Here is a 24,108-nt window from a genome sequence, read left to right as displayed (position 1 = left end):
ATTGGCACCTTTTATCTCCCAGTCAGCAGCACAGAATTACAATAGCATTTTGTCTGATGGTGAAATCAGGTCTATTCCAATGCAATCTGTAACAATAATCACATTTGCTGTAATCCCACACAACTGAGCAGTCCTCTCAACTCAAAGATAAGAATCCGACACGTAAAGCGGATACTTGATAATCCAGTGAGAGATCTGTAAATTGTGTCTCATTGGGAATTTTCTCTCACAAACCAGCACAGCAATTTACAGCTCATTAGGTATTAAAATTTCATGCACAGTGTGGAGTAGGATGCACATAGTCCTGGTGTGTCTCTTGACACTGGGCACACATTAGCTACTCTGTGCTTTCTAGCTTTGTGAGCCAGCAGAGAAGCTCACAAGATGAATTTCTACAGAATCACATGGTGTGGGACACAATGTGCCCGAGCCGCTCTGGTGGCACTTGCAGCATTTGCATCCTAGTGATTTGGGAAGTGATGCTGAAACCTGCTTGCCTTTCCAGACACATGTTCTATTACTATATTGCTATGGGGCAACTGGAATTTCTGTCTGTATTCAGTTTTGCAAACCAGGGCAGGACACAATTGTCCTGTTGCACTGTCCAAAGGAGATTCCTCTCACAAGGAGAGAATACGGTACAAGCTCAGCCCAGACTGAAAGGACCGCCAACCCTACAATTGGAGCACCAGACCTTACCCCAGGAATCTCAGTGCTGCTTTGCTTTAGAAAAACACTGAGGGCCAAAGACTCTCAGGCCTCAGGTCAGGATCTGCAGATATATCAAAATATCAAAGTACCAACCACCATTTACACACCACATGCAGAAATTGTCATAGCTCCTCCATTTTAGCAGTTCTCTCAATGATCAGTAAGGGCAAAAATTCATACTAGTCAGACAGCCTTATCAAGTTAATAAGCAGAGGAACAGCAATGTATCTGAATTACTACATCTGGATATCAGTAAAGCATTTAATGAAGTTTTAAATTCACATTTTTCCTAACTGGAAAAACTAATCTGCAAAAAAGCATAGATAGAAATAAACTGAGGTCAGCTTAAAAGATATGGGTTTCTTTGAATTTGAAAGCTGAACTGCACAAAAAGTTCAGAGGCTGAACACTGATCAGCAGTAGGTCTAGTTTCATAAAGTCCTTAATAATGTGAAAAAAGGAGAATCAACAACACAGGGTTTAAAGAACAGACAGTTCTCTGGTTGCTGTTAGCAAAACAAGAGGGTAAAGCTGTAACGAACCAGGTATGTGGGACACAAATCAAATGAGACCACACAAATAATAGTTCAAGCTACGTAGCTAATCACTAGAGCAAAGAAATACCCAAAATACAGAGGTGAATAGGGAAGAAGACGCCTAGAAATCTATCAGAAGCAGATGAGATGCAGAGAACAGCAATCCATCTGTATAAGAAACTGCATCAAAAAAGGTGCAGAAGAAAAAGGAATTAAACAGGTAATGAGATCAGAGTAAGCATTAGAAAACTTGGGGTGAGTGTCTGAAAAAGCTTGGCAGTGCTTCAACTAACTGTGCTAGGAAACAGTCATGCAGTGGATTTATTGGTTGTCTCATTGCTTAAATCCTTTAAAATCAAAGCAGGACAATATCCTGTTGTGTTCAAATCTTATTTCCGTTCTCTCAACTTGGAGGGAAACATAATGGATCTAATTCTGCCCTCAGTTACACTCACTCAAATACCTTCTGTAATTAGACAGTTACCTGGCCACAACCCAAAACAAGCTGTCTTTGGTAACATGTTCTTGAAACAGAAATGGAAAACTCACTCAGTAAGAAAGGAACAGAGCAAGATTCCTTGCTCCAGCCTCGATGGGTGCAGCGTAATAAGACACAGGGAAATCTGAATGTGAACAGAGAATGGTAACTCTGATACAAGATCAGAATGAACGCTTACAGAATGACAAGCAGTCGGTGAGGGAAAACACGGGAAGGCAAACACGTTGTGCCTAAGGAGCCTACATGAAAGGGCTTGCTCAGTATCCGTCAATCCATGCGGAAATATCGCATGCCCAAGGACACCGAGATCCAGAGCATTGAGCAGAGGAAGGCTCATCAACCAAGTAAAGCAGACTTCAGTATGTCTGAATCAGGAATGTTTGTCATTCTAATGAAGCTATCGTATCCACTTCATCATCTGTACAAGTGCACAGAGAAAACCAAGAGTGGACACAATTATTTACCTTTTTTTGAGAGGGGGAGGGGGGCAAGAAAATATTTTCAGATGGAAAACCACTTCTCTGAACTATCAAGATGAGGCACTGCAACCCAAGACACTTAATTCACTCCAGGGAGGAAATACTTCCTACAAGCTTCCAGGCAAGCCATGCCAAACAGCAAATCTCCTACTTCAATCAGAATCAAAACTTTGGGAGCATTCCAAGGACACTGCCATCTCCAAAGAAAAAGGAAGATGGAGTGTCACCCGAGAAAAAAAAACAGCTTACCAAATCTCACTGGGGCCTGTAGGCACGAACCATCCAGGTTTAACAAGATCTTAAAGCCACTGTGTAATGTTGAGCATGGTATTTATTTACTATTTATTTACTAAATTTATTTTATTAGGAGTCACAGGCTTTTTCAGCCCTTTTCAAGTTCCCAGGAAGGAAGGGCTCTAACCCACAGGGGCTACACGGCCTATGAAAAGGATGTATTTTTTTCCAGTAGTGGCAGAAAACAGCAAAACACACACTGAAGCAGGGAAGATTCTAAACACTCAACATTTTCTCTTCCTCAAAATTTATACCTTGGAAACACATTTATTTTGATGGATATTGATCTTTTAAATGTCTACAACAGCTTTAAAACCTTCTGCTGTTACAATGCACGGTCACAGTTCAGGGATTCTGGTAAGCAGAGGTTTCATGGTAAGGAAAACAAGTCTTGGAACAGTTTCTAAAACTTTAGCAGGCAGATACATACAAACTTGAATAACAGGTAATTGTTAAGGAGTTGGGGAAAACCCCAAGCAACCAATCTCTCCTAGGTCTCAAGACTGAAGCAGGGTTTTACAGACACGAGCCCATTCTCTGCTCTTGACTTCTCAGCAGAGATGTAGTAGAAATTCTTTCTGACAGGATATCCCTTACAGGATATCAGAAGACAGTTCAGATCCAACTAAATCCACAAAACCACTACAAAATCACCTTCACACCAGTCCCTAGCTAGCAGTGGAATGAGCACTTTGCAACATGGCAGATTCCTAAGGCAGCTGAGTGGAAAGGATTTCAGTCAGACAGATAAAAACACCATTCATCCCAGCAATACTATAGTTATTTCTGACAGAAAGAGGGACACCACTGGAATATGTCACTGTCTTGCCAAACCTCTCAAAAACATCCTCTGTAGAATGCCTCAGAGTGATCCTGAGAGAAGGAATAATGTTAAATGTTGGCTTACTTCCAGTTGCTAAGTTGCACTAGAAGACATCTAAGAATACATATTTTTTTCTCCTAAGTGATACTTCTCTACATAAGCTATTAATGCACTTGCCAAAAAGACTGTCCTGTAGTATAATGGGAAGAGATAAGAGAAGAGTGTCAGTGTGCTGTGAAGTGGTGAAAAAAATCTGAAAGAGAAAAATCACAGGTGACATTTTTACTTCCAGAAACTCCTGCAGGTGAAAAAAGATTAATATTAAAGAGAAGTGAAAAAGAATAAAGGGGTGGCACTGCAAAGACAGTGCAAACAAACTGAAAAGAAGGGATTTTAGTCCCTTTAAAGGGCCTTCCTCATCTATTCTTTAAACTTGGTTCTACAGCTGCAGGCACTGCAGTGGACAATCCCTTTCATAAACAACTTGAGCTCTCTCTTAATAACAATTGCTTTTTCTGCCCTCTTTACTACCTCTGTGCCAGGACCATATTGTTAGGAAAGTCTTCCTAATTTCCAGCCTAAATTTATTCAAGGCCACTTGATCCCTCTGTGTTCTTGTGCCAACATTGTCCTTTAGTTTACCACTTCTTTCTGCCTCCCTAGCGTTTAACCCCGCTGTATTTATAGGCATATTCCAGCTAAAGGATATTGTTAGATGATTACATCTGACATTAGAAGGGAAACTTCCTCATATGGATGCTGCACTCCAGCAGTGCTCAGGCTCCAGCACTGCTGAGAGCCCTGCTCTGACAGATACCACACATCCCGAAACACTCAAGGATCAGGGCTGGCTCCTCAACTCCTGACTGTCTGTTGAGTTGAGCTGACCAGAGGATGAGGCAAACCCCAAAAATGACACACAAAATGGGATGGCCCAATGGCAGTTAGCCCATTTGTGGCTCTTCTGCCACCAGTCCTAGATATTACCCAGTGGATCCCAGCAGCCTTCACTCCCTCTGTCCTCAGGGGCCCTCTGCAGCTGAAAGCACTACATTTGTACAAGTCGTAACATGCCATGTTTGTCCAAACTTTATCTACATTTGTTTCCTTCAGCACTTGAGTCCAGGCTCCTTTATATTTTCAGAAGTAAACTTTATCTAACATTCATCTTCAAATAATAAATCCTGCATCTAAAATTGAATACTTCCCTGTGCTCCATGGAAGAGGCAGCAACAAGCACAAAAGAAACAGTTTTACTGTTAGACTAAGTTCTCTATTTATGGGCTCTGATAGTCTGAGGACAAGTCAAACACAATACAGGCACACAACTGCAGAAAAATACGTCTCCATAACCCCCACAAACACAGTATTGACGTAAGAGTCCCTTATCTCTGAGCAAAGGCTCCAGCTGGAGGGAACAAACCTCTAAAACCTCTGAAACCATGTTTGCTTTGTGGTCCTGTCACCCCAAGTTTTTCACCCATTTTCAGTGTTAGGACACAGGTCTGAAGGCTGCCTGCAGGGTTTGAGCACAGGGCCCAACAGGTGGTCCCTCTGGATTCCAGGTTGTGGGACAGGAGTCACTGGTGTGGTGACTTCCATGTTTGATAGTACAGGGCTGGGCTGGCTACAGAACGTGAATTATCACTATTAGTTTATGCTCTGCAGCTCTAAAGACACAAATTCCACAGTAAGTCTGGGCTGTTTCACATTCAGCACTGTTTCACTGATACCAGTGGAGCTATTCCTGGTATCAGATTCCAGTTCCAAAATGGATTTCTGCAAAGCTCATGCTTATTTCAAAGTCTCTGCATTATACACAGAAGATCACGAAACTTAACCTCCCTGGAACCCTAAATATATTTTTGGTATTTTCATTAACTTTACTGCCAACAGCAGTGTTCAGTGTTGCAAAATCCATTATCACTAGTCCACATCACTGTTTCAGTTGGTATAGTTCACAGAGATGACACACTTTACCTGTAAATCAGATGCAAAAAATCCTAATAATTGAGGACTTTCCATTCCAGAAGATTTTTATATTTAGTTTTGCACTTGAGGTGCAATGTTCCAAACAACTGAAAGATCTGAAATTAATTTTACAGCTTAACTAGAAAAAACAACCTACAGTGTATTACAGAAACGTATTTTACATGCTCCTTTTGACAAACAGTTTCCATTAAGTTATTTATGTTGACATGTTATCCATACTAACATTTGGTGCACAAATAGAGATATATATATGTATATATATATGTTTTAAAACAATTTTTTAAGAAGGCTTTCTGGTAAGCTACCCAACTTAGCACTCACTGCTGACAGCCTGGGCTAGACTACAACTTTGGTGTGGCTTAAACATTTTAAAAAGTAATAAATCAGTACTGGGATCCATTGTTCTGTCAATATTTGAGACAGAAACAGTGCAGAGAACTCTCCTCTTGTACAACTGGAATACTGGAAAACACTGACAATCCCAAAGTCAATGGGCTTTTGGGTAAGTATTCTTACTTTCCAGTGTTACAGTTGGGAGGCCAAAGACTTTCAACTGTTTTGTAATACTTCCTACAAATGTTTCATGCCAGAAAGCCCGACCATTTGCCTGAATGATTTACACATCAGAATTTATGCTTTAAATATTATGAAGTATGTCTTAGAAGTAGAGCCATGGCTGCACAGTGCTTGTTTGTGCCATTAAAATCTGTTGCCTAGGAAATGACCCCCTTCTGCCATCAAAGAAATCCAATGTGTAATTATTCTTAAGCAGTTACTAAAAGGCAAATTTAATGCAGTGGGATGAAAGTGTTTAAATTGCATAGAAGTTTAAAGGAGGAAAAACACATTTATGCTGGAGTGAATACTGCCTGGCGTTAGGGCTGCCATGGGAAAAACACATACAATAGATGCTGTATAAAATTAAATATCTCTTAATCTAATGATAATTGCTTAATTTATTTTATTACCTAAGAAAAACTCAGCAAAACGACTACCAATAGATGTGCACTGCAAAACAGAATTAATACTGGAATTCATGGGCAGAGTCAGGGAATCAGCTCCTCTACAATCCTTCTCAATACATGTCTAACCAAAGCTGACACACAGTGAATAGAAACAGAAAATCTGGAGAAAGAAACACTGTGAAATATAGGACCAATTAATTAAATAAGCAGCGATAATATTTAAATAAATGCATCCTTAAGAGGGAAAAAAAAATCAACATCTTTATGCCATTACTTAAAGCACTTTCACATTCTATTTTTAAATCTTCCACCACAAAAACCACTCTAAAAATAAAGGCTGATAATAAGCTAACCTTTGCACGGCTCCCTCCAAGGACAATGGCGGAAGCATGGATTTTATAGCTTCAGTTTTTTCACACCTCCTTTCCCTAGCAGACCTTGGTTTTGTGTTCTTCCCTGCTTTCATTTCTAGTCTGGTACATGGGTACAGCTCTTCTTGCATGCTTGGGGTGTGGAAGTGACACAGGATGCCCCCAGAGCCAAGGCTGTGGCTCAGTGGTTTCCAAAGCACTTACCTGGTTTCAGAATGAAATGTTTAAACTGAGACATTGGGATTTGAGCTCTCAAAGCTCCTTCTGAACTCAGAAACTTTTAGAAATGAATTGCATCATTAAGTAGAGGAAGAACCAGCATGTTTCTGCAGAATGGGAGAAACGTATATACGGCAAAGTCTTCTCAGGCCCCCACAGCCCCCCAGCACACTTCTGCTGACAGGGAGAGACTGCTCAGCACTACCAGAGACTTCCTCCTGCTTCCACCTGATAAGGGAGCACGTTCTACAGTGAATTAATCTCCTTCACTGCATGACACAAAGCATTAATCACAGCAGCTTACCTGAACCACAATAAAACACTACTCCAGATGCTTAACCTATGCAGATGTCAAGCCCACCTATCTGCTGATTGTGCAAAAGTTCCACTGTATCCCAGCAATAAATACACCTAAAATATATCAGTTACAAACAGGAACATGGGCTGCCTTTCTCTCAGAACTCTGGAACCTAAGGAACTTCACCAGCAACACCACCAATGTTAGACTTTACCAGGTACCTGAGGAGCTGCAAAAATTTAAAATATTATGGACAGCTCTTGCTTACTGTGTTCAAAATAGTGTAGTTGAGTAGGAACAGGGACAACAAAAGGGCTATGACGGTGACCAGAGCACTAATGAGATCCCAAAAGCATTTGAATAGTGTTGTGAAAGTCAAGAGACAGCACAACACCTTGCTAGAAATTCATTTAATTAGCTATGAGAGGATAATTAGAAGAGAATATTGCAGTACAGACAATGAACTCAGATGATGTCTTAGGTTTTAGCTTTTATATTTTTCAGATCCTGTATTGCCTAGTATGTAACTCTGAAACTTCATACAGCCTCTTAGCTACTGTTCTCACATTTTGGTTAGACACAACAAACTCTCTCTGGGCCTGGACTCAAGGACACTTTGTTGTCCCAGGTCCTGAAATATGTAAACTCAGACTCTGGACAGGAGGAGCAAACTTGGGGTAATTACATCACTAACTGAAATTATAATTGGAGAATTCACCCTGATATGCAAATGAACCAAACTTATAAAAGTGTGAAAAACCTGTGACCCAGCATCCACTTTGGGTGGAGTCCCTCGGAGACTTTTGACTGCCCAAGGTGCACCTTTGAAGGCCCTTCAAATACATACCTGCTTTTATTCTCTTAATCTTGTCTAGCCTCTGTTTTCAGGTAGCCACTTCAAGGCATCACAGACAGGAAATTAGGAGGAACAATCATCAGATGAGTGAAGGTCTAGAACTGTCCAAATGGAGCAAGGAGTCAGGTGCTGTACACAGCTTCCACTTTATGAATTTGGATTTACATTTTCAAGGAAAAAAATCCCTGATTTTATTTAAAAGAATTTTTCAATGCATGAAATTTTACTGCTAAGAAGCATGTGCAGCACACTTTCGGAAGTTGCCCAGGTACCTGTGTTCATGTTTCTGGCCAGAAACTGTCTGGAAATTTCACTTCAACAACCCCGGGAATTGCCCTTTCTGGCAGCAGGAAGCCTGGGTGATCATCCCTTTTACAGGACACCATATTAAAAGATTAAATCACTGTTCTAAATATGTGGTTCCATTTTGGTGACATTTTATAGACATGAAGCATTTTTGACAATTATTCTGTGAGTGTAGAAATGAATGCACACCTACACTTCATTGAATATACAGTGAATTGCATTCCCAACTCAGAGCAGATGTACAGAAAATATTGTGTCCCCATGTCATTCCTGATTAGCCAATTCCTGTCATTTTAAGGCAGTAAGCTTGGGATTTACACTGGAGTTGCTGCCAGTTGCTGCAACTCAGCTGCCAGACAGGGAGGTGGTGTCTTCAGCACAGAGGTGGTTCTCAGCTTGTGCCAGCTGGACCCCAGTGCACAAGTCTGAAAATGGAAAAAAACCCCACAACAATCCCACAAAAAGAATTAACTCTCTGTGATCTGCCTTTCCCCTGTTCAAGTCAGCATTTTGGGAGAGAGCTGATTCTTTAAGAGCAGGATAAATCACACCCAGGAAGAGAGGCACCTATGAAAGGTAAACAGGGTAAAGCTGGAGGTGTCCCACAAATCCCATTGGAGGGTGGTAGCAAACACCACCACAGCATCCTTCTTCTTGGGCTCTGTTTCATGCTTCCTCCTTATTGCTAGTCAGAAGGTGATTCGATTTTGACTCTGGCACACCAGCACACCTCCTTCTAATAAATCCTTTATTTGGTTTATATGAAGTGCTAATATTTGGGTAACAAGAATGATCTTTTAGGTAACAGACTTTCCTGCTGTTGGTGAGAAATAAGGTAAGCACAGAGTACTGTTCTAATATTTGTACAGATGAGAAAGGAGGTCACAACGTGTTTCCATTGACTCAAGGTACTGTTCCTGTTGACGTCAGAAGACGGTTTGCATAAATATGGCTAAGAAGCAGGATTTAACCCTCCAGCAAAAGCTCTGGAAACACTCTGTTTGATTGGACTAGAAAAATAAGAAGACTTAAGGGAAAAATTAGAAGTGTTTGAGAGACAACACTGACCGTGACATCGATTTCCTTCAGGAAGACGTCAAGGTGCGAAGGCTTCCGGGGAGAAGTGAGGGAGTGCCTTCAGTTAAGCTCTAGACTTTTGTGCCTTTTTTGATTCACAATCTCTGGACCAAACAATCTTTTCCATATTAGACCTGTTTTGCAGGATACTCCCGTGCCTCTAAAATTTCTAAGGCGTAAGCACATTAAAACCTGGGCTAATCATTAGGAAGTGTGGATTGGAATAAAACAGGATGCAGACACAAACAGAATGCTATTTTTTAAGACTTGTGGTGGTAGCAAAAACCTGCAGAGATTTGTGCAGGAGTTCTTTCACTGGTTTTGGCAGAAAGCCCAGCTAAGTCACAACACTTGAGATGTTCAAAAGGGAATTTTCTGTGATTATAGCACGAAATACAGTGAGCCGATCTCACATCTTGCTTTGTATGCCACTTTATCCAAAAGCAGAGGGCTAGACTTAATAGTATTATTAAATGATAGAATTATCATGCTCTTAGTTCTGCTGTCCCTGGTTTTTTTCTTTCAATTTTACATTGTAGATGCTGGTAAACAGCCACTGTGATAGTCAGGTTTCTGCTGAGGGTCACATACCAGAACAACTCTTCTGTCAATCACACACACTGCAAAGCAAACATGGAAACCAGCCCCATCCTTCCTAACCTGATACCAACCAAACACATTTAAAAATGCACCACATGACAGCTCACAGGCCTGTATGATCCAAAAAGCAGAGAGCTGGGAAAGCAATTGGATTTTGAACCAAATTTTCCTTTAGCATGTAGGATAACTGAGTTACTGTTTCAAATCAGGAACTGAGTACAGCAAGAGTGTGAAAACCACTGACCTTTCTTTGCTAGGTTGCTGTTGGGTTCGTACTTCTCAATCAGCACTTGAACTTGTTCTTGTTTGAGTGGTGGATAAAGGATCTCATTTAATCGTGGATCCCGTTGCTTCAAATTTATGAAGTCCATCATCTGATCCACAGTAAGGTAGGGTTTGCTCTTGGCACCACTAGAGAAAATTAAAGCAACAACAAAGTCATTTAAATACACTGCCTTGAAACCTTGTTCCATGTCTGAAACTTCCCAAGGAAATCAAAACGAGATTCAAACTGTCATACAACAAAAACATCACTCCACTGTGTCTCTGGACTAATTTATTTTGCCAAAGATTCTTCATCAGACATCTAGGAGGATCTTTGACAATGTTCAGCATTACAAGCATCAGTGGAAGATTTAAAGCAATGCTAAAAGCCTTTCATTCCTCTGAATTCTTGAAATTCAGCTATTTTAAAAAGAGAAAACAACCGTGGAATTCAATCCCGAGCTTGCCACGAACACTCTGTTAGCATTCCTGGCCCAGCTATTTGGGTTTACTGCTGAATAACAGCAGCCCTGACTTCATTATTCTAGTAATTTGTGTGGGTCTTCTTTTTATAAACCTTCTAAAAGCTGTGAGGTCCTCTGTAATGCAAGCAAAAAGATGCCTATTCAGAGAGTCAGTAAAAGAGCTGAGTTTGGGTACGAGCTGTGCCCAGACGGAAATCCAGGAAGCCTCCGAGCCAGGTGATGAGCTCACGGTTGTCTACAGCACTCAGGACTGGCCGAGTTCTGCTCTGCCAGGGAGCAATAGGGAAGCCTCTCTTGTGTGCAGTGGGAGCAAAGTGGGACAGGGCTGTGCTCCTCTGAAACCCCAGCCTTAGAGACAACAACTCCAAAAGGGGACTGTGAGCACGGCCGTGTTGCTACAATACATTCACCGATTGCTTTGGTGGTCGTGGGGTGTATTTTGGAAACTGCTTTCCTCTCATATTGCTCAACGTTCTGACCCCATTGATCAGGCTCTGCTGAAACTGGAAGTTCAAGGATTGCTGCAAGGGGTAGAAACACCAGCAGTTACAGAGCTCATAACTGAATGTATGAAATCAGTTGTAGCAGGCTGCTAATTTCATTTCACAGTGTGAATTCATCATACACAAATCCTAAAAGTTACTGCATTTTTTTGCAACTCCTAATTAAGCTTTCGGGGGTGCTTATACATATTCTCAAGCCTATTCCATGCTGTTATTGCTTATTATTCTTCTTCCTTTACTTTCTTAGAAACCTAAACTATCCTGATCAATGCAGAAAAACAAGACCTGGCAGTTCTGCTCCTCTAGGAACAAATTCCTTTAAAACTCAAGCCATCAGAAGTGTAGGTAAAAGCCTGGGAGAGAAGGAACCCTTGATCCAAGGTTAAATAACAGCTCTGCTTGACATCTAAATCTGTTACTAGCAAGCACTGCATGCTGCTATAGTATGAATAACCTACTTTGCCATCCTTGGCCTAGAAAATCAATGAATGGGAAAAAGAAATAAATAAACCAATGAGAGTCTTTCCTTACAACTCGGAAAAGATGTGGTCGATCTCAGGCCGAGGGCAGAGGTTGTTTAAGAACACTCTGTACACTTCTGGCGTGAAGTCGTCTTGAGGGATTGAATCATTCTGTGAAATGGGGAAAAAACGGTGAGAGAGAGATACAACATTTTTATATGTTCTTTGCAAACAGATCGCTCACTTTTTGGCTGCTTTTGATTTCCTTCCTGCTATCTAGAGGAGCCCAGGTTCTGCAGGATTATAAATTCCCCCAAATAACAGAGCAGCTTAAAGAGCACATCCTTAAAAAACACATACAAACACATCTATCAGCTTCCATGAGGCACAGTTATCTCATCTCTGAGCACCTGCGAAGGAGAAGGAAGGGACATCTCCCCATCTAACCCCCTCACCTACAGCAGAAATAGGTGTGTAAGTCCTGATGAAGCCTCTGAGCTCACCCCCAGCAGTGCTGAGCCTGTGTTTTTGAGTGAGCAGAACAGCAGCGTCACAGAGGATGAGGATGTCACTCATCTTTCCAAAGCTGCCACACAAGTGGAGAACAAACTGGGTCATTGTGTCATTACTAATACACTTGTTCCCTGACAGCAGCAGCGATTTTGTCTTTTCCTTCCTGAAGATACATGTTCAAGATGCCACAATTCTGGGCAAGACTCAAGCAGCACAGCTTTTCCATCCATCTTTGTCCTAAACACTCGGTGTAACACATTTGGGAATCAGATTTCTTTAAGAGGAATTGATAAAAATGCTCTCCTGCAGAAGACATGCCAGGATTTTTCTTCCTTACATTTTCTACAATTTAGAGCAATTAAAATTTAGTCCAACTCCTAGATGAAAATTTCATCATCCTCACTACATTTTTCTCTGAAAAAAAATCAAATTACTGGAGGCAATTACTGGACTGGGTAAGCCCTTTACATGAAGCTTGAGAGTCCTTCATCCAAAGCCGTGACATGTGGTCCCTGGGAGCACCACGGGCCCACAGGATGCGTCTCCACACTCCCAAATACAATGAACTAGAGGAGGAAAATTGTGACTTGGGCACAAAGCTGTTTGCTGGGAAGGTCTCTGGAACCCGGCTGTCTCGGAAGCGAGCTGCTGCTGGGGCAGTCAGTGCTTGTATTTATTCTGCCTGTTTAACACCGTTGCCAAGGGAACCGGAAGCATCCGTTCAAGCCTTTGTCACACACAAGGAAACTTTTCTATGTTTTTCCTGCTTTAGGTTACAATAAATGATACCACAGGCATCGCTTCGTTTCCTTTCATCTGAAACCCGCAGAGGCTCGAGAGGGTTGTGTTCTGTGTTTCTGTCCACAAGAGCAGATTGACCAAGCTGGGCTGTTCCTCTGCTCTGCCTGGATAACCATCTCCAGACTCCAACATTCTAAGGTGAGCCCTCCTTTCTTTGGCAAACTGCAAGTGGCTGCAGGGTGAACTGGTTCAAAACTTCCCCAGCCAAAACCTCCCTGGGTATTTCACATGGGATTACCTCCCTGAGCCAGGCAACTCGCCAATGGCACAGCTGCTAAATCCAGTGCAAGGGTGGATGGAGAAGTTGGGAAGCTGAAGGTAGAAGATGGAAATACCTCCTTTCAGTGACCCTGAACCCGCACCCACAACACTTCGATAAATCCGAGCTGTGGTGCTCTCAGTACTGATACCTGCGTTTTCCTTAAGGTTGGGATTCTCAAAGCTTGGGAATTTTCTGGTTAGAGCTGGCAACCCGCCCTCCCCTGCTCCCTCTGCTTATAACCCTGTCCAGCAGGATGCTGCTCCTCAGCCAAGGGCTTTTCAATGATTCTCTAATTACCACAGAACTACAGCCCCCCATCAAGCTACTCTTTTTTGCTTTAGGGGGATTTGAAGGTGCTCAGCTGAACAAATGTGGATCTCTTCCAATAACCTAAGACCCAGGCTCAGATTTGCCACTCAGATCCAATTAAGAGACCTCGGTTTGCCTCCCCCTATCTCCAAACACCCACTGCAAAGAGAATAACCAACATAAGCCTTCAGGCGTAAGTATACAGAACTTTTTAATAGGCATTTCCTACCAGTATTATAATCAGTGGGCTACAAAACACAAATATCTAGATGGGAGTTGAGAGCTGCCTCAGGCACAACCTCACATAACTATATTTGGCTTCCAAAAGCCTGTCTGCCCAAAGGGATTAAAATATGCTGCCCCCTTACTCAGCCTGGTCTGAGCCATCCCCATTTCAGAGGAACCACCCACACACCTTATGGGCTCATCTCCTTTTTGACACCAATGAACAAAGCACAAACCTCCTGTACCACACGAGAGCATCCCTCGCTTCCAGCCTGGCTTTATATTGGCATTCAATTTTATTCTGTGATTAAGACTCTCTACTAATTTCAAGCACTGTTGATTTATCATTTGCCTGGTAACCTGCCTGCTTTTATAACATCTGTATCCAGTCTGTTACACATTTGGCAGCACAAGAGCTAATTCAGATTATTTGTACAGACTGGACTCAAGAGCTGGTTATTTTATTTTAACAGTCAAACTCCCTGGTGCTTCATTGTGAACCTCAACATTAACTGGAAGGCAAAAACCAGTCTTAACAGCCAAAGGGGCAGCTAAAATAAAGCTCTTCAAATTCTATTTAAGGTACCTTTAACCAAACCCAGAAACCCCAAAAATATCCAACAATGACAAAAAGGCAACCCCACTCCCAAAAAGCAGACAAGGTTTTTAATAAAAATCATAGGAGAATCAGATGGCAAACTCAGAAATTCATTCGCATATTTTAAAAGTTTGCTTAAACATTTATTTGAAGATTCCCCTGCTTTCAGATCTGCTGGATGACAACTGTTCCAAAAATCAAGGCTTGGTCCTGCAAGACTCTACACAGGCCAGTTCTGACCCAGAAAGAGAGAGATTAAATAAAGCCATTGATTAAGCTTTGAAAAAGTGCTTGACTTGAGGTCCATGGGTCATCCCACTGTGGTCATGCTCTGTTGCTCGGCTGAATCAGGGCTGGAGCGCTCAGCACTGCAGAGAATCCACCCTTATTAAGATCCTTGAATATGAAATAAAGGAATTATTTTCAGCAACTCTGAGGATTCTCTCTGGTGCTATTCCTCAGGATGAAAGCAATTATCCAGGCAGTGAGAACTCTTCCTCCTCTTGAACTAAATGCAGTGCCTGCATGTCATGCCACGAGGTCTCCGGGCAAACACATACACAGAGAATTCCCCGGAGAGCGGGGCTGAGGGATGGGGATGTTTGTCCTGTCACAAAAAAGTCCACACAGGGACACTCTCCCCTGGCAGCTGTGCCCAGGTCACTGCAAAAGGCAGATGAGGGACTGTCCCAGGCTTGAAGATTCATTCCCAAGTTCCAAGAGTTGCAGCAAAACATCGTGTGAAGCTCATGGCCAACATGCTCTGTGTCTTCCCCGAGCAAGGAGAAGCGTGGAAACTCGGGGAGAAAATCTTTAGAGGACCTTCAAGAGGCATGAATATGAAGAACCAAAGAACCTAAACTGGTAATGTCCATGAGAGACTTTCATGAATTCTCTAATTCGGTGGTGTTTTGCTAAGCAAGACTCCCTGATATCCAGCATGCTGCTGGAGTCTATTGTTGCTCCAAAGCTTTATGGGAACACCATTTGTCCTGCAGTACAATAGGGCAGAGAAGCTGGAAGTTGAAGCTAAGAATTTCACTTGTTCAAATAAACAGGAACACAAAGGAAAAGAGCCGTACTTGAAGTTCTGCTTTTATTCCATTCTGTTACCTCCATGAAATTCAGTTTTGCCCTTCTGCAATATTTTTCAAAGATGATCAACACAGTTTTCTTTGGTGCATGCAGCGTATTTCTCTTTCGTCCCAAGCAAAGAAAGGATGTACTTTATACTCCGAATAATTTCCAAGATGGTATCCCAGCAACGAGCATCCAGCAGTGTGTATGTAAAACTGGCTCTACTTAGATAAATAGCAGAAAAAGGCTGCAGTTTCTTCCAAAGACCCAAATGATATTTAAATTTTCTTTTCAGAGACATGTAGTAAACGGAAGAAATAAATCAGCTAATTCAGAAAGCAGCACCTCAGAGATTTTTTTGCACGCCTTTTCTTGTATGTTGTCAATTAAATGGAAACTCATCTTTATTCTCTCCATATTTCTAACCTCACAATATTACTTTAGGTAAGGTTATTACAGTATTTTATACCTACTTTGCCGGCATTCCTTGGAATTTTATGGAATTAAGCTCCCAAACCTACGAAGGAAAGTCTCCATGTAAGGGGTGTCTGAGGTTTGGCTGGTGAAGATTTTGCTCCGTTGTTCTTCTGGAGCTGCAGGAATGGGCTCTATTAAACCACTGGGGGAGCAAATGTTGAGGAAACCTCACAGCACAGAGTTTTGTATAAGCTGAGGGAGGGATCAGGAGATGCAGGCTCTCCTCTGCTACGGAACAGTTTTGCCCCACCTCCTGGACCCCTGAACATAGGAATTATCCTGCAAGAAGCTTTCCTGGGATTAAAACCCAGCTTGAGCAGGGAAGTGGGACCAGATGTCCCACTGTGGTCCCTCCCAGCCTTACCTATTCTGTGATTCTGTGACTCCAGCGTTAACTGGAATCATATGCTTGAGCTCATTTCTTCTAAAAAAAAGCCTTCTTGAGGGTGAGGTACCATCCTGGAAATGCTCTGGGGGCTGAGGAGAGCTCCTGGATTAGCCGGATGCAATGGCTGCATCCCTGCAGTGCTAACAGCTTCCACACCACAGCATTTCAACACTGACTTCATGCATCTTTCACATAAGCCAGGGTGGGTTTAGCCTGTCACTTATCTCCAGCTGTAGATCATTAGCTACACCTCGGGCTAACACTGCTCTGAAATCATGCCTTGGAAACTGTGCAACAGTCACCTATTCTTAAAAAGCCTCACAGGATTCTTCCAGGACAGGTCACACAAACTCTGCGCCCTTTCTTTGAATCCTTTCAGGCTTCTTCCAGGTGCTCCTGGTCCCTGAACAACTCCAAATCAAAGGTACTCAGATGGGTATCAGGAACCTCTGTGTGGGAAAGCCAGAGCTGCTGCTGAGGACCCATCCAGCAGCAAAGCCAGCACAGCAGGATCAGCCTTGAACAAACTCAGTAGAGAGGAAACAGCCAAAATCCAAGCAGCGCTGATCTGCACATGCTTACCCTGGAAGAGGGAAGGTTACAGGCTTCTAACGCAGTCTCTACCCGTTTTCTGTCGGAGGAGAACAAGCGGTATATGCTGCAAAACGAGGACAAAACAGAGGGATTTGGCTTAAAGACATGCCTTGATGGCCCATGTGGCTCAAAGAGTGAGTATCTCTTAGCAGCCTATTATATCTTTAGCTATTTATTTCCATTTGCTGGCTGCTCAGTAACAGAGGGGAGTTAAAAAGTGCTCACAGTTTTAACTCGACCCCACACCAGCCCCTATCTCAGCAGATATTTATTTCAGCTATCACTGGTCTCTTCATTCCACCAGTGACATGCAATTTAAATCTGTTTATCCTCACAACAACACGTCCCTGAGATAAAGAAATTATGGTGGTTTTTTTTATTTTCACAAGTGGAAGGAACTAGGGCAGAGAGGCAGAATGTCTGTGCCCAAAGGGCATTTGAACAGAGACATCCTGAGTATCACTGGCCACTCTTTCCTGCAATACATGCTATAAACAGATGGTAAAATTATTCTTCTAGACACAGGGGCCCCATGCTCATCCCAAGCATATATTCACACCCCAAAGTCAGCAGAGAGCACATGGTAAAGAAGGGACCAGCACTTACTTCTTCAGAGGAATGCGCCCCTCTGGAGTCACCTGCAGCTTGAGTTTTGTGTAGCTGTGGAGAGAAAAGCATCCTGCTTTATTTTTACAGCATTTTGAAGTACCTCTCCACCTTTCTAGCTCAGGGCTAGTGCTCTGATCACGTGCAAGTTCCACTCAGCTCCTTCTCTCAGTATGAAAACCTGTTGGGATATCATTGCTGAGTAAAAACCTTCAACTGTCTGTCCTGAGGTAACTGTAAATGAGTTTTGCAGTAACATCATCTGGTGAAAAATGTGGCAACACTTAAATATTTAAGAGGATTTTTTGGTTTTTTGTTAAAAAACTCAGCTTTTTCACTTCACCCACTGGTCTGCCAAAAGAAGAAGAAGCTGCATGGTTCTAATAAACTTTCCTTTTCTTCCCAGCAGAAAATGCCATTAGCAACCACTTCAAAGACAAAGTGCATGCTAATACTAGAATAACTGGGATAGGAACATTTCCCCAAATCCTTGACTCCTCACATTCATCTTCTGGAAACTGAAGTATTTCGTGCTACTGTGTCACCAAACACATCTCCCAGCACTGAGGCAGATTAAAACAAAAAAGTCACAGCAGTTACTTAAAAAAAAAAAAAAAAAAAGAAGTTTCTTTTATTTTGCCTTCTGGTTTTTAAAAATTTTAACTATATTTTGGTCACATTGAGTGTTTTCCTCTACAGCCAAGGAAGTTAGAAATAACAGAAGATGGGGAAAAGCTTCTCAAGCTGTTTATTATTGTACTTCCAATGCTCCAAGGAACTGAATGTCATAAAGAAAAAACCCTTCACTCTGCTCTAATGCAATTTGTTTTTCTATTTCAACGAAAGGGTTCTGACAAGGACTCCAACCAACCCTTTGCTTAGTACACTACATATAAGGGGAAATAATTTCATCTTCAAAGTCATAGATTTCTGAAGTGACTGATTCGGCATCTGTGCAGGGGAGCTGGGAAACCTTACAGTTTCCAAGTGATTTATTAATTAGCGGAAAAAGACACAGGAATGCCATGCTTGCCTGCAACTGAATCTACACAGTGTGTCCAGTGACTTCATCTTTAATTAATATGGCTTGAAAAACTGCCAAAGAATAGCTCCAAACAAAACTGGCTCTACTGTACTGTGTGATGACACATTTCTGCTCTGATCTGGGCAGGAAAAGGCCCATTAGGTACAGCCCCAACCCTCCCCACCACAGACCTGTCAGCAGAGCCCTGTGGCCACCTGGGGATTTGAGGGGCAAGGAAATAGTAGAACCAAATCACTGTTAAAACCCATCTCCGACCTATGGAGCTGAAGGAAGTCACCTGCTCAGGTGAGCGCATCGCCCACTGCCAACATGCAGAGCCATTAGGAAATGTTAAATGTTCCAATCCATCTGGGATTTTGTTTGCCTAATACATCCCTGCTGTCCCAATACACCATTATCAGACACAAAGCTGTAGTTCCAGCCACATCCACTGTTCAGAGCTGCCTCAAGAATTTCTGTGGACTCCAGCTGCACCAGGACAAATGCTGTGAGAAGGAAACACACACCCACACGTGCACATCCCTCCTCCCCAGAACAGGCACCTATGATTCTGTGGGATTAAAGTTAAGCACTTCGGAACACTCTGACCAGCTATGGTGCAGCTAATGAAATTAGCCATTCACACCCTCACAAAGCCCAGGAAAAGGGGGCATTAACTTGCTTTTTGGATGGAAGGAACTTTTAGGAACCTAAGTTTAGTATTTAGCTGGACTGAGCCCCTGCCTGTGAGCAGGGAAAAGTGTTAGGGGGACACACTAAGGTGACTTTAAGCAGCTAACTCCTAGGCTGGGGAAGGTGCATCCCCTCTTTTAGAACCCCAAAAGGCCAGCAAGTACCCAGTTCAACACCAGCACTTTCCGGCAGGCTTTGCCACGCTGCTCTCAAAGCTGTCATTTGTACAAAACTGCCTCAGCCCACGCACTTCTCATCAGTTGAGAATTGCTAACCTCAAGTTTAGCTCTCTTCCCTTTTAGGTGTGTATTTCAGCCCAAACATTCTGACAAACAGCTTTTCTACCTCATGGAGAGCAACTCAGAATCTGCCCACTCTGCCAAGCAATCCAGAGGAATGGAATCCCAGCTTCTCTCTCTCTGGATCACATGGAAATCAGAAAGACCGGACTGAGGAAAAGGGACTTCTGGCATTTCTCTTTTTTTTGTTATCAATAAAATCCAAATAGGAAAACAAACCAGAAGCAAGTCAGTCCAGAATATTCTTTCTTTTTAAATGGAGATCTCCAGCCCACAGCTGAAGCTACCACTATACAAGGGGCAGGGAGAATTTAATTCTGGGTTTCTTGGCAATAATTTAAGTTTGCAAGGAGAACCCTAAAAAGGATTTTTGTTTAGATGACTTCTAGATAACAGGCTTTTTAAAACCGTAAGAACAAGGACCTGTGTTTACAGAAGTGACAAGTCACCAGAGCAGAAACAATAGATGACAAGGTGAGTAAGAAGCAAGGAGGAAAATGACGCAGAGAGAAGAGCAACACCCACAGCGTGACATGCGAGGGCCACTTACGCTTTTTCCAGAAACGCGTCCCTTGACATGTTCTGTGCCAACAAATTTGTTGCCAAACTGAACACTTCATCTGACCATTCCTATGAAGAGAAAAAGCGAATAAATGAGACTCAGTTTAGATATTTACTGACACAATGCAAAATATTTCTTTAAATTATGCTTTCAAAAAAAAGGGCCTAATTAAAACCTAAACTTGATTTTTCCAATTACAGCTTCCCTCCTCATTTGTGAGACCTGATTTTTTCATGCTGCAAAAAAAATGATGGCTGTTACAAATGCAAGTACTGACTCTATACAAGATCTTACCAGCCAACATAAGAAAAAAGCTTAAAAAAAACCCCAACCAGCAGAAATATACAGGAATACATTTCAATTACTCTGGTGTGCAAGGAACATGCAACTCCAAAGAGCTCTTTCCCCCTGATTGTACATCCTTACACTGTGGTCCTATCCCTCACTAAATTTTTTTCCCTCTTCCCAACGTAGGGAAGAAATGCCATAGAATCATGGAATGGTTTGGGTTGGAAGGGATGCCCATGAGGATCCAGTTCCAACCTGCTGCCACAGGCAGGGGCTCCTTCCCCTAGACCAGGTTGCTTCACATTGCTCAATTCCTTCCCTTGCACCCCTGACCTTTCCTGGGGTCCCAGCATGGCTGATCCATGATTATAATGCAAAGTTTAGACTCCCAGAGTTTGTCCTGCTCTCCTCCCTTGCAGGTCACTCCTGCAGCTTTTCATTGACAACTTCAGTGCATTTTTCCTTTCTGAGTCGGTGCTTATTCACAATCTTTAATTGCAAATCTTTTTAATCACAACTGCAGTTTTGGCTTGGCTTCGTTTCACCCCATTAAAAGAAAGGGAAGAAAACAAGCAGTGCCTTTCCAAACAATGTGATTTTTTTGTTTTAGTTGACAAAGCTTTCTGAGTTTTGTTCCAAACTAAAATTATGTTTCCTTTCATAACAGTCCAAATCCAAGATTCCCACTGCTACACTCTTTGAGAAGTATTCCCTTCTCCTTGGCTTTTCTTTTTCCTGAGGAAAAATTAAAAAAAAAAAAAAAAAAAAAAAAAAAAAAAAAAAAAAAAAAAAAAGAAGGAAGATTTCATTCTGACAAAAATGGATAATGGATAGGGATGGGAAATAGCACTGACTTCCAATGAAACAAACATTCCTGTGTCTCTCTGGAGCTTATTAGCTTGTTTTATCTAAAAAGCCTCATGTTTCCACATGACCAGGAGATTGATTTGAGAGAGGTTCAGAAGCTAGGGGGTTTTTCCATCGTTTTTATGTGCTAAGGTTTTTTCCCTGACGTTATCAGACCTTGTTCCTGAAACTGGTCTCGCACCACTGCTCCCAAGGAGGAATAGATAAGGCTGCCTGTATGCCCAGTGTTTTAGTGGTCTTTGATATCCTTCAGCTCTCAGATCCTGAAGTCCATCCCTTCCACCACCTCATCCCTAAGCAGCTGACATAACACCTCTCCTGTGGCTGGTGTTTCTGGAAGAGAAGCCTTCTTCCCTCGAACAGAGACTTGTTCTGGAGGCAAATCAGTGCTGCTGAGATAGTCCTCCCCTCCACCTTCTCAAGGCCACTGCCATTTTTCTTCTTTAATTGTTTTTCCTTCTTAGGTCTAGTTTGAAAAATCAGGAGTGTGAGAAAGCAGAGGAGGAGGAGTCTGGTTTGTTAGCAGCACAACTGCTTTGCTGTGACTCTTGGAACAGAGAGCGTATTAAGTGCAGCATCTGTTTTTCTTCTTGGCAACTCATTTTTCCAGGCTCAAAATAGGCTCATCTTGTAAACACTGCTTTGTTTAGGCACTAATAATAGCTGCTCAAACTTCTCCCTGTGACACTAACGGCTGCAGAGATTAACAGCAACACAAAATATTATTTAGAAATTGAAAATACGCTGGCTTTTAACAGATCTTGATAGACTGTTTTCATCTCGCTGCTTCTGCTGGGCTTGAAGCTGAAATATTTTGTATAAAACAGAGGCAGGGCACTTCAAGAGTACCCCACAGCCCCAGCTCTTCCTTTTCTTTGTCCGAATGCTTGTTGACAGGAATGTAAGGGGAACTCGCTTATTATGTGCCTGTCACACACATTATTTATATAAGCAGTCTTGCCATTTGTTCCATTTTGTTCCTTTCCTGGATCTCCAAGGCAATCCCATCGCTCTTGCCAAATATTCCGAGGGCTACCTGCAGGCTGAGCCGTTTCTAACCAGGTCACAAGCAACACTTGCTCACTGTCTCTCCCATTTTAGGGTCCAGCCACCCCAGAGCCACAGCCAAAAAGCCAAGATCAGAAGATCTGCCAAGGATCACATCATCTTTCCAGCCGCTGATCTGAACCCTTGGCAGGAGGGGGAACAACAGCCTTGAGGACAGAGCTGAAAAAATAGAGAGATGCTTGGGACTGACTTTGATGGGCTCTCACCAAGCTGTGAGTCAAGATGTGCCTTGCTGCTTCAGCTACCAAATGGCTCCATTTCCTTGGGTTTGCTGCATGGCAGAGAGCAGAGCCCACACTCCAACTCTTTACCAGCGATTCCAGCAGGCAGCGCTGGCGGAGAGCACTCCAAGGGATGGAAAGCTGCTCTGTGTGGAGAGAAAACAGCCAACTGTGGGAAGGTTACAGCAGCCTCCGGATCACCACGGCGCTGCAGCCTCTGTACAGATGTGACACAATGGGAAAATAGAAATGTGGCATTTTGGAACAGGGCTGCAGCAGTGCCAACAAACCCGGCACTGATCCCATCCGGGAGCGGAAGGACCCAGCCTTCTGATCTTCAACTCCGAGCAAGTCACATCCATCATGATAAGAGCTTCCTGAACTTGATCCCCTCTTGGCTCTGTCCAGTCATGCCAGTTCATCTTCTATTATTCCTGTGAATTTTGCTAACGAATAATTCAGCTGTTCTGTGCTTCGGCAGGTAGCACATGAGCAGCAGCTCATTTGGAAATGTACTGCTCAGTGAAGTAATCCCTCTTGCACTGCATGAATAAGGATACCATAAAACACTCAGTGCAACAGAAGAGATGAGACCTTTTTCATAAGAAAAGGCAGCACAGTCTTGAAAACACTTCCTTCAAATCGGGACTGACTATGTGCGAAGGCAATGTTCCTCGCACATTTCTTTTTGGTGGGAGGTTAACAAAGCAAGCTGCTGAAACTCTAAACTTTCAGAATTTTATTTTAAAAACCCCATATCAAATGGATGTGAATTTATGTGGCTTGCTTTAGCATTTTATTCTACTGATCAAGCTCTTACATACAGTGGGGAAGCTAGAAAAATAAAGATGTATGCTGGAAAGAATAGTATAGCGTGACTTGTGAATCATCCTTGATGACATCATTTTACTTATGGAGGAATTCATCAGCTCTTAGTGATGCCTTTTACCCAAAGCTCATCAAACCGAGGAGGAAACAGATTTCCTTGGGCTCTGGACAGGGGCCTGTATGGCCAGGATTGGCAGTGCAGAAAGAAGAGAGCTGGCACGAGAAGCACGAAAGAGAGTGAGAGGAAAGAGATGGGAAAAACAAGATGTTCATCTTTGAAGCTACTGGATTTGGGAAGAGAATGAACTACTCTAGAGCAGACAGAGGTTGATAGGTTAAACTTCTTAATGCTGGGAATGGAGACAGAGAAAAAGAGCATTTGCTCAGAGTAGGGTTTGAGAATAAACCTCTGCTGCTTCTCTAGCACTCTGTGGATGCTCACAAATAAATCCTACCCCAGACAGGCATTCTCAAATGACAATGAGCGAGCGCTCTCTCAGTGCTGCTTCTCTTCCCCATCAGGACACACCTTCCTGCCTGCCCTTCAGACCAGTGCCTGATGGATTTCAAGCTGCATCCCTTGAACAAACCTGGTGCCCTTCAGCTCACCACTGATGTGCTTTAAACACCAGTTAGTTTCTCCCGGAGGAATGAACAGAAACCAGCACA

At 42.6% G+C, this 24,108-nt stretch overlaps 1 protein-coding gene across 4 annotated transcripts in view; it reads right to left on the bottom strand.

Moving 5' to 3' along the window:
* Nucleotides 1–24,108, bottom strand: part of PLCB1 (phospholipase C beta 1) — a 341,984-nt gene that overhangs the window by 112,687 nt on the left and 205,189 nt on the right. For all 4 annotated transcript variants that reach the window (XM_082302895.1, XM_082302897.1, XM_082302898.1 and 1 more), the window contains 5 exons: nt 20,156–20,235; nt 17,590–17,643; nt 16,972–17,047; nt 11,810–11,910; nt 10,271–10,437 (listed from right to left, as the gene is read on the bottom strand). In XM_082302895.1, coding sequence (XP_082159021.1) covers nt 10,271–10,437; nt 11,810–11,910; nt 16,972–17,047; nt 17,590–17,643; nt 20,156–20,235 — 478 coding nt within the window. The remainder of the gene's footprint in view (nt 1–10,270; nt 10,438–11,809; nt 11,911–16,971; nt 17,048–17,589; nt 17,644–20,155; nt 20,236–24,108) is intronic.

The sequence above is a fragment of the Coloeus monedula genome (assembly GCF_965178545.1).
Source record: "Coloeus monedula genome assembly, chromosome: 2".
In the NCBI taxonomy this organism is placed as follows: domain Eukaryota; kingdom Metazoa; phylum Chordata; class Aves; order Passeriformes; family Corvidae; genus Coloeus; species Coloeus monedula.
Note: the sequence above shows the minus strand (reverse complement) of the source record. Positions and strands in the feature narration are given on the sequence as shown.